The sequence below is a fragment of the Phocoena phocoena genome, chromosome 6, assembly GCF_963924675.1.
Source record: "Phocoena phocoena chromosome 6, mPhoPho1.1, whole genome shotgun sequence".
NCBI lineage: Eukaryota > Metazoa > Chordata > Mammalia > Artiodactyla > Phocoenidae > Phocoena > Phocoena phocoena.
Window position 1 is genome coordinate 20,556,665 of NC_089224.1, and position 14,333 is coordinate 20,570,997.

The following is a 14,333-nucleotide window of genomic DNA, read 5'->3' on the forward strand; positions in this document are numbered from 1 at the left end:
GATCTTGGATACTACCCGAGCTCGTCCCTTAGGTGTTCTGAGCTATTATTTTTAAACCTGGGACGAACCATTGTGACGTTCACCTCCCCACCTTCCTAATTTTAATGCATTCCATTCGATCAGCCCCTTTTCTCACCTTATTGTCATTGCTTTTTCAGACACAAGACAGATCACATAATAGTTTCCTGGAAATGTTGTATTATGTAACGGACGAATTTGCTGGCAGTGAGCACAGGAAGAGGGAGCTAATTACGTGATTTTATAATCTTGCTACAAAGAAAGTAGGACGATCTCAGCCTTTAAAATGTCACTGTAACAGTTTTTTTTTTTTTTTTAAGGATATTTTAAACAGGAAAGTAGACAACTGGGTAAGCATTGAGTTTGCTCATGCAGCCGAATGTGTGTCTTTTGCCCTAAATGAAATGTGCGTTCTTCTAAATTTAGCCCTATCACATTTTAACAATTGTGGCCTCACAGCGCTATTTCTGGCGTTTTCTCCAGGGCTGTGTGCAAATATAAGTTCAAGGCCATTTGCTGTAGTTTTAACTCCACGCCTTCGGAGACCTTTGATAAGATTGTATTTTTAGGAAGGCATTTCGCAGAGCCCGGTGACTTGCTGAATGCTGACTCCCATTTATCTTTTTAAAGGACACTTTAGGAAAGTGCTGTTCCCTGAGAACAGCAGGGGATGGCCGAGTGTCATCTTCTGGTCTTGACTTTTGTAAATAACAACAGCGAATGGGGTCACACAGTATTTGTTTCACATCGTATTTTTATTTTCTCCAGACCAGATATGATTTATGGGAAACAGATATAGGTTAGTAGATTGTATTTTTTTGGTGGATGTCCTAGTTTTATTCGTGTGAGGATTATATGAATATATAATATACCCAGATTTAAAATTTGTCCCTGGACTCTTACGTAGTGTGTATGTGAATATATGTATATGGTGGTGTGTGTATGTCAGATTTGTTTTCCCCTAATGTACTATTAAAATAACCAAAAAGCAGGGTTGTGGACGATTTTTAGGTGGGGGGGGGGGGGCGGAGGAGGGGACGTATTACAGAGATTCACCTCTGGAACAAATTTATTACCCCAAGTAATTGAAGTCGCTTTCCAAGAAGCTAATATTGCTCCAGGCCCCGAATGTCAGACCCCGACCTACTTTGGAGCGCAGGCCGGGAGCCCCGGGCCTGCAGGGGGCCGCGTAGCGCCACCTTCCGATCGCGACCTCAAGGGTGCTCCCTTGCCTCCCGGCCCACCCCTCCCTCCTGCGGGCCCTTGGGGTCTGGGGGCGATGTGGGGGTGGCGGGCGCGGACCTCGGTTAGCAGCAGGGAGCTCCCTTGGGCGGCGCTTGGACGGGGGCTGCAGGGCGGCCTGTGCTGCTCCTCCTCGCCCCCTCCTCACATTCCTTTGTTCTGGCGCGGGGGTCCTGGCGGCGCCAAGGCCCCGCTGCGCCGCCCACCCGGCGGGGGCGGGTCCTGGGGAGGCGCGTGGGGGGGCGCCGAGGGACCGCCCGGGACCCGAGAGTGCGATGCGCTCTGGGTTCGCTTGGGCAGGAGGAGGGAGGGGGAGGACGCAAGGGCAGCAGGAGCGGCGGGAGGGGAGCCAGGAGCGGGAGGGACAGGAGGGACCCAGAGCGAGGCCGCTCCGCAGTTCCAGGGGCCTGCCGTATTGCCTTTTGCGCGCTGAGCTTCTGAACACCGCAGGAACCTTTGTTCGGGGAGGCTTCATTGTATGTCGGAGCCGAGGGCTTTTGATTTTCGTGAAGTGAAAAAGACCTAAGGAAACCTCCAAATGTCAACAGACCACAAAAATTGGGGGGAGGGGAGGTCACTATTGGTGGTGGTGACGAGGAGAACCCCATCTTGACTGTAGCCAGTCGAGTCGATGTATTTTTTTTTTTTTTTGAACCTTTAGTCTATGTGGTCAAAGGCTAGAGTAGAGAGAACTCAAATCCCCCGAGTTCAGAATTTAAAAAAATCAGAACACTTGTGTGGATGCCGCTGTCCTGCTATATAAGAGTATATAGTACTTTCATCCTGGCAATAAGTCTTCTGAGGCTGTGCTCCTGCAATAAATCGCAGTGAATTCAGGGCAGCGTCACAGATGTTCTCTGAAAGGGCATCAGCGCAGTGCTTTGTTGAAAAGTTGGCTTCTGTGGGATCAAATCCTACACCCCATCCCTAATGGTTTCTCTCTTGAGTTTCAGGCCAGTCAGTAGTTAGGAAACAGTGAAGTGCTAAAAAAGAACACAGGCTGTGGGCTCACAAGAGCTGGGTCCCAGGCCCTAGCCTGTGATCTTGGGCACTGCCCTGATTTCCATAGGCCTCCAGGGTAAACTGAGGGAATAAAACCTGTTTAGCTGGACAGTTGTGGGGAGCTCAGTAAATGTTTCCTGTAAAAGTGACCAGGACTATATATATATATATATATATATATATATATATATATTTTTTTTTTTTTTAATAAAGGTATTCACCTTCATTTTTCACTGCCTAAGTCTCTGTGCAATAAGGAATAAAGTTTGCACTAAGCCTATAGTTAATGATTCTTCTTGGGACTTCCGTGGTAGTCCAGTGGTTAAGACTTCACCTTCCAGTGCAGGGGGTGCAGGTTCCATCCCTGGCCAGGGAGCTAAGATCCCACGTGCCTGGGGCCAAAAAACCAAAACATAAAACACAAGCAATATTGTAACAAATTCAATAAAGACTTTAAAAATGGTCCATATCAAAAAAATCTTAAAAAAAAAGATCCTTCTTGAAATACTGTACTTTTTTGTTCTAATAATGATTAATTTCTTTCTCAAAACTATTTGCTATTCCGTTTGATGGTAATTTTAGTTTGAAGGGAATTCTTGACAGGATTGCAGAACCTCAGACTACCCAAGTCATTGGGTTAATGTTTGGGTGAACTGTTTAAAGGAACAGGGAGAGGTGAGTTGATGGTTGCAGGAACGGTGTAAAAAGTGCCAAACAGCTGCCTTTTTTCAGTCCCCTTTATCTCTCTGTGATGGTTTTCCTGGTCCTGGATAATCTCTCTATCTAAAATTCTAGTCTGAGATCAGAGGCTGGTTAGACCTCACAGATGAGCTGTGTTGGGAGGGAGTGTGTGCAGCCTGGATGGTTAAAACGGTAGGACATGCCCCAACTGCTGATGGTTGGCCCTTTTGACTAACACAGAAGTAAATTTCGTTTGGTTTACCCTTACACTTGCAACATAGGGCAGTGCTTCACTACAAATTACGAGAAGCAAAAATTAGGCCTAGAACTAATCATCATCATCGTTTCCTTGATGCTGCTCATTCTTCAGAAATGAGGTGAAGAGCTAATATTTGCTAAACATGTACCCTTCCTGTGCCAGGCACTGTGTTGACTGTTCTATTATCGTCCCCATTTTAGACATGAGGAAGTGGAGGCTAAGAGAAATTGATTAGCAGCCCAGGCCAGGAGCCTGAAAAGGGGATTGAGGGGGGGTGGGGTGACCCTCTGTCTCTGTCCCTTCCCTGAGTGTGAGTGCAAGCTCACTGGAGTTTTTGAAACAATTTCCTTTTCTGTGTTAAAGACTTATCTTTGCGCAGTGCAATTATAACATCACTATGATGCAACAAGCTGAAAATTAAAACCCTTTGTTCAGGCCCTTTCCCACGTTGAGCAATGTGCCTGACTCACCAGCTGAGTGGATATTTCTAGTTGACCTTGCTTTGGTCCATAGAGTCAGTTCTGAGACGTGAATGTGATTGCAGCATGGAATGGAAAAGGTGCAGTCATATTGCCGAGGCTTTATTTTTACCCTAGTAAAATCACACATACTTCATTATTTCCATTGTAATCCAGATGGCATTGATGCTGTTCAAAGTTGTTTATTTTTAATTTGTATTAAGGAATGAGAGCACACTTGGGATTCAGTTCAAAATATGACAGAAACAATGTAATTGAAGTTTCCTTTAATATTCATTTCTTGTTTTTGTAAGGTATGCCTGTATTTCACAGGGTTAACACATTGTTTGATATCCTGTTATTTTTCTAAATTATATTTGAGTTGATTTTTATCCAGATTGGACTTGTATAAGAATGTCGAAAGACATTGACCTTTGATCACAGACATTACATAAGAGTTTTCCAGTTTCAAAATGAGCTTGTATTGCCACCACCCCCAATTATCTCTCAAATTTCATTACAAATACCTTTCTTGTAGTTAAAAAATTACTGTTTCTCATATGGTTTTAATTAGAGTATGCTAGCTTGTTTTTATGGTAAGAAAGTTTAGTAGGGATTTACTAGATGCCTTTCATAATAATCTGTGCTTTGAGGACTCATTTTCATTGGAAGCAGAATGATGTTTATAAGCCTTTTAGTTATCAGAACATGGTGTCTTTTATTAATTAACTTTCTAGGGATCTAAAGCTGGAGTTAAGTAGCCTTCAAATAAACACTAAAAATAAACATTTAAAATAATTTCTTCTATTCATGAGGCACATAATAAATGACATTTGTAATCATCTGCTCACTGGGAAGGAAAGTGAACAAGAAATTTAAAAGTCAAGCTGAGGAAAATTGGAATGATCCTTCAGTATAATTAGGGACATTCAAAACCTTGCCCTACCATACCATTTCCTCAGCCAACTCTGCATGCACCCCATTTTCCCCATCATTATCCCATGTTGCATGTAGTCTGGTATTACTTACCTGTTGCAGAATTTCTTATAACTGGGTAACTTCATAATTACCCATGTCCCTTAAGATTTCAAATTAGTTGCTAGACTGATAAATTATCTTTTTGAAACTTTCAAGAAAACAAATGGTCCCCATTTTGAAGTGAATGCAGAATTTTTCATAAGGCATTAGTATTTCATTACCCCCATCCTCCCAGTTCCCCTCCCTCAAGCCTTGAAGTTGTTTGGATGTGTTAGCATCTATGCATTTGCCCTGAGCAGTCTTCAGAATATTTTCATTGAGAGTTAGATTACAAACAGTAGCCTCTTTTTATACAAGAACATCAGGTCATACTATTTCATATTTCAATCCCTTAAATTATATCAATGCTATAATAAAATGCAGTGTTGTCATCATATTTATTAAGTTTAAATCTAATTTTCAAGTGGTCCTTTGTTGAGGATGAAAGGGCAAGAAACTTGAAATATTTTCATTTATCATAAACTTGCTCTGGTTTTGACACATTCATTTACAGAAGTACCCAAATAGAAAAAGTAGGCCAGTTTGTTGCTATGATAGGATAGATTTTGGCAAAGTGTGAAAGTCTGTTTATGTGTGTGTTCATAGTTTGATCAAGTATACATTTCTCTCTGACTTCAGAGTCTGTGTTACTAGATACAGAATTATATTATTAATGGGAGGCACTTCACTGGTACTTAAAGAGGTTTAACATAGTTTTCTTAATTTAAAAAGCATTTTTTCAGCCTGATTAGAAAATCCTCGTGCAACTTCAGTGTTTCCTTAGTTTTTTCATCCCCCACTCCCCCCTAGATTTTATTTTCATCCATGAAAAGAAGTAAAGCATTTTATTGAAACAATCATGTCATGGATTTTACCCACAGGAAGAAAATGTAGGTTAACATTTGCTAGTATTACTAGTTTAAAGAGCTGTGAATTGATTCATTAACTTTATTTTTTCACTAAAATGGCACTTATCTCAAAAATAAGCAACTGCCTCTTAGTAGAGAGATGGTTTGTAGTTTAACATAAAAGAATTTTTTTCTTTAATGGTATCTATACTATACCTCTGAGGGTGTAAACAGTACATTCAGAGAGTAGAGGTAAAATGAGGTAGTTCTATCAAAATATTTCCAAATCATTGGGCACATCAAATAGTATTTCATCTTGTATTGACAGAATGTTAAAATCAAAGTATCAAATAGAAGCAATTTGCAATCTCTCTAAAGAAATAATAATGATTTTTTCTCATAGTAGATTTTAACATCTAAGCTATTAGTAAGATTTTAGATGCTTGAAACAAAACGTTTCTTCTCTTCTTGTTTTGTAACAAGTTTGAATTGTCCACCAATATTTCTCTGAGAGATGTGTTGGCGGCCAGAGAAGATACAGGTCTGTCATTGTAAACATAAGTCATAAGGTCCCTCCTCAAAAAGAAATTTGGGCTAGAATTTGTGTTGTAAAGCTTTATTCTTTTAGAGAATTTTCTAAACCAAATTTATCTTAATTAAAAACAATATTTAGGTCGTCTGACTTAAATAGACTTTAAAATCTGGGTTTATGAAACATAACTCCTGCCTGTAGAAATAGTGTGATGTACTACAAAAAAGCATTAATTAGCAATGGTACATCCGAGTTAGGTGTGGGAAAATACGTCATTAGAATGTGATGACTCCTGCTCTTAAATTTCTCCTTTTATTTGTGTTTTTAAGAAGCACCCATATTATCTAATGTGTGTAATGAAGCTGATCGTGCTGAATACCCCAACATCATAGAATTGTCATTTAGTGTCAGTTATTCACCAGAAAGGAAACTAGTGGTGACTGATGTAACACAGCATTAGTGGTGATCTGAAAACATGAGGCAGAGGTGAAATGACTGTTCAATTAATCATAAGGGAAAACACTGGAATCTGAAATAAAGTCATTAGTTAGTTGAGCATCAAAACTGATGTCTTTAGAAGGCATTGTAAACCACCTTTCCATTCACTTTAATTTAAATTTATTGTTGAAGGGCACAAATAGATTCTTTGCCCTCAACATCTCTGCCCTCTAGTGCTGCATGATCTTGGGAAAGTCACTCGGTCTTTCTGTGTTTTAACTTCCCTCTCCCACCGTGTTGAAAATGGATACATTTTGGTTGTGTACCAAAAAATCACAGGTGACAATGCTAATAGCTTTAATTTTTTTCCTTCTATTTATTTTAGCATGTAGGTTTGCCCGGAGATTAAAATTTTAGCAGAGATATGAAAATTTAGAATGTTTTGTCAATTCATTAAATACTTGCAGGCTATACAACTCTGTGGAAGCTGGAGAAAAGTTCCAGATGGTACCTCTGTTGTCTTAAAGAAGTTCTGGCAGCATCTAATAGTGCTTTACTGCCCCCAAAGTCACTTAGTAAGTGGGCATTATATTACCCAGAAATGAGAGTAACACAGAAAGGAACTGTATGTAAATGAGATGCATTGCAGGGATATACACCAGAACAACCCTCTGGGAGTACAGGAATGGGTACTGTTAGAGGAATTGGATTGGGGTCAGGGCTGTCCTGGAATCTTAGCTGTGCCCCTTAACTAGCTGTGTGACACTGGGCAAGTTGCTTAACTTCTCTGAGCCTTAGTTTTCTCATCTGAAAGTGGTTATTATGAGGGCAGTGAAATAATGACAGGCCAGGCTCACAGTGTCTGTTGCATAGTCAGTGTTGAGTAAATGGCACCTGTTATAATTGTTTTTATTATCACCATACAAAGAAAAAGGCAGTGCAGCTAGAGACAATGTGATATGTGCACCAACACCCCTTGTTGGCGGTGCTCCTAGCACACCCCTGGATGAGCGCTGTATTCACAAGCCTGTCTCCCACCAAAGACTAAGGGGTCCCTTGACTCTTGGGAGTTTGATTCTTCCTTCACTCTTTATGTGCCCCCAGTCTGGCTCAGTGCCAGGTATACAGTAGGTGCTCCATATGTGTTGAATAAGTCAAGGAATGAATAAGAGAAGCTCTCTGTTACTAAGTTAAATATCTTTTTTAGAATTTATGTAATAATCAGATTTAAAAGAATGTATCAACAAAGTGTTTTTGGCACAAAGCTCTTTTATATAAGGCAAATGACTGACTGTCAATCAGATGTTGAGCACCTAATAGGTTCAGTTTGTTGCTAGGATACAAATATATTAATTTGAGCCCTGAACTAATTTACAGTCTAGTTGGACATACAAAACAAACATGTAGGAAGATACACATTGTACAAAATCAGCACCTCTCTCTACAGTGTCTCGCACTGCTGATAAACTCTTTTCAACACTGCAAGGTTATTTGATAAATAATATTACAGAAAATATCCTAATGTCGTTATGGCGTGATTTGCTGGTGGAATCATAGAGGCAGTTAATATGTGCGGGTGAAGGAAGAACCAGATTCTAGTACACATAGTGAAATTCAAATAGGAAGAAGATTAACTGAAAAGAAATGAGATTTTTCTGCAGGTTTTGAATATACCAACAAAGTTGTAGAGACAACAAAGTGGACATAAAGTACTTAGACACCCAGAAGAAATGGGTTAAGAGATTTTAGGACAAGTGGGATATTTTTGTTAAATGGAAGTAGTGTTATTTTCTCTATGCAGTGTGGCAAGGGCTGCTTGCCTGCCCTCAGCACGATTCTTTGGACCAGGAGATTGAAGAGAGTCCCAACTCACTCAATGTAGGTTTGAAATGATGAAACAATATGAAATGATGAAAGAATGAAAAGTTTAGGAAGAGTAACTAACACAGAATGGTGGGGCATTTCAAAAGCATAATTGTAAAAACTCATAGGTGAGGTGAAATGTAAAAGGAATGTAATTTTTTTTCCCCAAGGAAGGGACAAATTAAAAAATGCATGGAAGAGAAAGAGTCTCAAGTGGAGAAAATACTCAGAATAATAGTGTGCAAGGAACTGCTTAATGTTTTAAAAAACAGTAGTATCTGGGGATACAGTGGAGATTTAAAAAGCATCTTGGAAAAGTTCAATGTAATTATCTTCCTGGAACTGGAATTTTTACTCTTTGCTTCAACATTCATTTGATTTCAGGGGGGAAGACTTAACTGAATTAGGGAATACAAATTCTTGACAGGAGGGAAGAACCCATTCAGTATATTGAAGGAAAAGGGGTTTTCATATCAGAACAAGAAACCTAACTGGAAATATAGGAAGCAGGGTTGTTTACTAAGTGATAACTAGGAAGCTCCCCTTTCTACACCATCACGGCCTGCTGGGGCAGACTCATTGCCTTCATTTCCCATTAAAGCTATATTTTCAAAAACAAACGGAAGCTCGGTATTTGTAATCACAGGTTTTGCTAAGTTGCAACTCACTGTTTTCATTGGCTCAATTTGATGCACAGAAACATGGTGTTAAACCTTATTCTTGATGATCCTGAAATTATTACATCATTCCTTCTGTTCCTTCTGAAAAAGACACAGGAAGCTGGCAGTCTTTTCCAGCTGATAAAATTAAACGTCATTAGTCATTATAAAACTATGCACAAGAAAGAAAGAGAGACCTAAAACAAAAACATTAAATCTTTTTAATAGGGCAGGAAAAGTGCCATATACAGATAGTGCCGAATGAACAGTTGTCTTACCATATCTCCTTTATGAAAGTATTACCTACTGGAAAATTAGACAGAGAAGCCCTGTCCAGGACGACAGATCCAAAATGACCACGAGAAGATTGTTATTGGAACTTAATATGGATTTATTATCTCCTGTCAAGCCAAGTTCAGATTATAAATATGTCATCAGTGGAAAAGGAAGCTAGTTGATGGTTCTATTTTTGAGTTCTTGTATTTTGTTTGAAACTAATTAGTAAAATGGAAAGAAATTCTTTCCATAATTACATTCTCTTGGTTTAAAATAATTTTAAGTTTCAAGAAGGCACTGTACTTAAAAAAAAAAAAATCCCTTTGAATAATAAGCGTTTATTTTAGTCTGAAGCTACTTTATCAATGAAATCTATTATGACAGAATTGTCAGGACCAAAAAAAGCACTGTGGATGCTTCAATCTTAAGTGAATGTTTGATAAATCAATTTGAAGGAACCGGAAAAAAAAAAAAAGAACATTTCTAACCTTATAGCACAAATGTGTCAAAAGAGATGGCTTTATTGAAAAGAGTCCTTTTCAGGTATGCTGAGTCACTTGGCAGAATGACCATGACATCAGCCACATAAGAGATTAAACAACTACAACTCAGTTGTTTGTGTGGCTTTTATTTTTACTTTTGTGGCAATAAAAATTTAGCTCTGTTTATATTTGATTCCATGTAATTACAGAATTTGTTTACTGATATTAAAGGGGTTTACTTGGAAAAGTTCCTTTTATGAGGTGAGCTTGTTTGCTTGGCAGTGATATAAGTGCTATCTAAAAGTATTCAGAAGCCCCACAAGATGCAAGTACTATTTAAAAACTTACCAACCAGAGGCGATCCATCATTTCCTTCCTGTAATGTCCTATCCCCACATGCCCCACCCCACCATTTTTTCTCCTGAAACACAGTCTTCCTCTGTTTTTCCCTGGGGCAGATGTGTTTTTTTCTCTCACTGTCCTGGACCACAGGTCTCACTGTGGACTTGTCCTTTACAACTTTACCGTATAGGTATTTGGGTACTTATTTTCCTTGCAAGATTGTAAACTCTTTGAAGGGCAGAAATATTGACCCTCAATGCTTCGTGTACTTTCTTGTACATAATTGGTAATAAATATTTACCAAATGGATAACTGTTTCTCTTCATGTATTGCAGGTGACCTAGAAGACCCCTACTCCGTTCGGTGAGAGAAGCCGAAGAGATTTATCCTGGACGGTAGAACAAAAAGAAGAATATTGATGGATTTTAAACCGCAGTTTTTAAAGCATTTGAAATTACTGAGGAAATAACTTCTTCTCCTGCACCGCATATATAGGTTAAGGTTGTTTCTGATGCAGCTGAGAAAAATGCAGAGCATCAAGAAGGAGCAGGCATCTCTTGATGCTGGTAGCAGCGTGGACAAGATGATGGTGCTTAATTCTGCCTTATCCGAAGTCTCCGAAGACTTGACGACAGGGGAAGAGCTCCTTCTCAATGAAGGAAGTGTGGGGAAAAACAAATCTTCAGCATGTCGGAGGAAACGAGAATTCATTCCCGACGAGAAGAAAGATGCCATGTATTGGGAAAAGAGGCGGAAAAATAACGAAGCTGCCAAGAGGTCTCGGGAGAAGCGTCGACTGAATGACCTGGTTTTGGAGAACAAACTCATTGCACTGGGAGAAGAAAACGCCACTTTAAAAGCTGAACTGCTTTCCCTAAAATTAAAGTTTGGTTTAATTAGCTCGACAGCCTATGCCCAGGAGATTCAGAAACTCAGTAATTCTACAGCTGTGTATTTTCAAGACTACCAGACTTCCAAATCCACCGTGAGCACCTTTGTGGATGAGCACGAGCCCTCGATGGTGGCCAGCAGTTGCATTTCTGTCATCAAGCACTCTCCACAGAGCTCTCTGTCTGATGTTTCGGAAGTGTCTTCGCTAGAACATTCGCAGGAGGGCCCTGGGCAGAGTGGCTGCAGAAGCCCAGAAAGCAAGTTCCAGGTCATCAAGCAAGAGCCGATGGAACTGGAGAGCTATGCCAGGGAGCCCAGAGATGACCCGGGCACCTACCGAGGGGCCGTGTACCAGAACTATATGGGGAATTCTTTTCCTGGCTACTCACACTCTCCCCCCCTGCTGCAGGTCAACCGATCCTCCAGTAACTCTCCAAGGACATCAGAAACCGATGAAGGTGCAGTAGGAAAGTCATCCGATGGAGAAGACGAGCAGCAGGTTCCCAAGGGCCCGATCCACTCTCCCGTCGAACTTCAGCGTGTCCACGCCACAGTGGTTAAAGTTCCAGAAGTGAACTCCTCTGCCTTGCCGCACAAGCTTCGGATTAAAGCCAAAGCCATGCAGATAAAAGTGGAAGCCTTCGATCACGAATTTGATGGCACACAAAAACTTTCTTCGCCTGTTGACATGACGTCTAAGAGACATTTCGAACTTGAGAAGCATAATGCCCCCAATCTGGTACATTCTTCTCTCACTCCCTTTTCAGTGCAAGTGACTAACATTCAAGATTGGTCTCTCAAATCTGAACACTGGCATCAAAAAGAACTTAATGGCAAAACTCAGAGTAGTTACAAAACTGGAGTGGTCGAAGTGAAAGACAATGGTTACAAAGTCTCTGACCCAGAGAATTTGTTTTTGAAGCAGGGGATAGCCAACTTGTCTGCAGAGGTGGTCTCACTTAAAAGACTTATAGCCACACACCAAATCTCTGCTTCGGACTCTGGGTAAAATTACTACTGAACAAGCTCTGGGCATTTAGAGATGTCATTTGCAATAGATAGTACATTTTGTATTAGGCTGAATTTTCACTGGACTTGTGATGTCATTTCACTGTAATGTTCACATGTTGACTGTTGGGTGTCTTTCTGTGCACAAATTATTATGAAGATTAGACTGTGTTATCACTCTGCCTTGTGTATAGTCAAATAGACCATTGCAAAGGCTGTATATATTGAACATTATTTTTGTTGTTCTATTATAAAGTGTGTAAGTTACCAGTTTCAATAAAGGATTGGTGACAAACACAGAACTTCTGCTCCATTGCACTTAATTTTATGGGAAAGAAAGAGCAATTTAAGTTACAAAAGTAGATACTGTATTAAGATATTCTGCATTTTACTTATTTGGGGGAGTTTTCTCCCATCTGTAAGGGAAAACCAAAACATAAGTTCAACACATAATATTTCTTTTTCTAATTTGGCCCAGGCTATGATAAGTTTGAAAACCTTCCAAAGAGGGAGAGTAGGGAAGAGGGGGTGGGGAATGCATTTTCTTGCATTTGAGACTAGTAATTTACTAAATTACTCCCCATTATCTATTTTTCTTTAAGGTTACGTTTTCTCTATCCTTTTTTTTTTTTAAGTAGAAAAATCCAACTTGTTTAGTCATCATTGTCTCTTTAGTCATCTCTCTTTTAAGTATGACACATGGATGTGGATAGTTGAATCACTGACCCAGTTTATTATTTAGAGGTTCATTAAAAGAGTGGATAAAAGACTAAGGATGAAGTCATTTTTATGTTATTGTAAATCTTAACAGTTCTCGAATATAAGTCTAGGGAATTAAGCTAGTGAAATATTGTTTTATTTAGTTTCCAGAATTTCAAGGAACACATCAATGATCACATTCCACCACATTCAGTCTATGTAATGACCTGTTTTTTTTTTTACTATTTGTTAAAGATGAATATAAATAATAGCTCCAGTTTGGAAACTCTTTATAATATAGAAGTCCAGAAGAAAGCATCATTCTAAGTAAATCATGACTAAATGAGTAAATCATGAGTAAATCATTCTAAGTAAATCATGACTGATCTTTTGTCCAGGATCCTCAGTTGCCCCATAGAAGTAAGTGTCCTCAAATACAGACCAAGTGTGTCTTCTGTTGCAAGGCGGGACTGGCTTCTGGGTGGGGTGGAAGGAATGGGTGGATGTTGATCAAGCACAGCTTTCCCCATAGCTCTTCTCCTCACCAAAGCCCTCTCCAGAACTGTTTCTTCTCACACTGACCTCTTCTGTATTCTAGAAGTGAGGGGGAGGACTTGGAGTCTTCATAAAACATGTGCAGGGGCTTCCCTGGTGGCGCATTTGTTAAGAATCCACCTGCCAATGCAGGGGACATGGGTTCATGCCCTGGTCTGGGAAGATCCCACATGCCGTGGCAACTAAGCCTGTGCGCCATAACTACTGGGCCTGCGCTCTAGAGCCTGCGTGCCACAACTACTCTAGCCCGCGTGCCACAACTACTGAAGCCTACACACCTAGAGCCCGTGCTCCGCAACAAGAGAAGCCACCACAATGAGAAGCCCACACACCACAACTAGAGAAAGCCCGCGTGCAGCAGCAAAGATCCAACGCAGCCAAAAATAAATAAATAAATAAAATTTAAAACATGTGCAGGATGACTTAACACTCACTCTGTCACCCGTATCTCGTGGTGGCACCTAAGAAGGGCCCAGTTATAACATCCCAGTTTGGGGGTCTCCAGCGTTTTTGACTGCCTGGTTTGAATAAAAGCCTGATTTTTGATATCTTAAACTTCCTGCACTTTTATATTTTAAAAAACGATCCTTGGAGTTAAAGGGAATGCTAGAACACGCACACATGCCATCCACTTTGTCCTTTTGGACACAGTGACCAGTTTTCTCTCTGAAGTCTCCTGACTCAGAGGAATGTGTTACCAGTCTTGGCCCTTGGCCTTTTTTCTTTTTTATTAATGACTGGGTGAGGCCCCGAGGGAAACCCATCTCATTTGCAAATGTTATAAAGCAGAAGAGGGCTAAGATATGGGAGACAGTTGAGATCCAAAAGCATTTCACAGCCTAGAATGGATGGAATGAATCTAACACAATGAATTATAATAGGGATAGAGGGTAAAGTCAGGTTCCTATGCGAAGTGGCAAAACAAGGGGCTGTCCAAGTTCACAACTGGCAAAAAACAATAACTACATATGGAGGGGAAAAAGCTTTAGTTCCCTCCAGCTTAATGTGAATCAGTGCCCAGTGGAATGCTGGATTGTGTCAACACAGTGTCCAAACACGTGGA

The 14,333-nt window shown here is 40.2% G+C and overlaps 1 protein-coding gene across 1 annotated transcript; it reads left to right on the forward strand.

The window, feature by feature from the left end:
- The first annotated feature begins 335 nt into the window (after nucleotides 1–335).
- NFIL3 (nuclear factor, interleukin 3 regulated) lies at nucleotides 336–12,315 on the forward strand. The gene is made up of 2 exons (XM_065879442.1): nucleotides 336–368; nucleotides 10,453–12,315. The coding sequence occupies exon 2, from the start codon at nucleotides 10,629–10,631 to the stop codon at nucleotides 12,015–12,017; it is 1,389 nt and encodes a 462-aa protein (XP_065735514.1). The 5' UTR covers nucleotides 336–368; nucleotides 10,453–10,628; the 3' UTR covers nucleotides 12,018–12,315.
- Nucleotides 12,316–14,333: the final 2,018 nt, after the last annotated feature.

Excerpts from the sequence above, each read along its gene's own strand:
- NFIL3 (XM_065879442.1), top strand. The coding sequence starts at position 10,629 with ATGCAGCTGAGAAAAATGCAGAGCATCAAGAAGGAGCAGGCATCTCTT.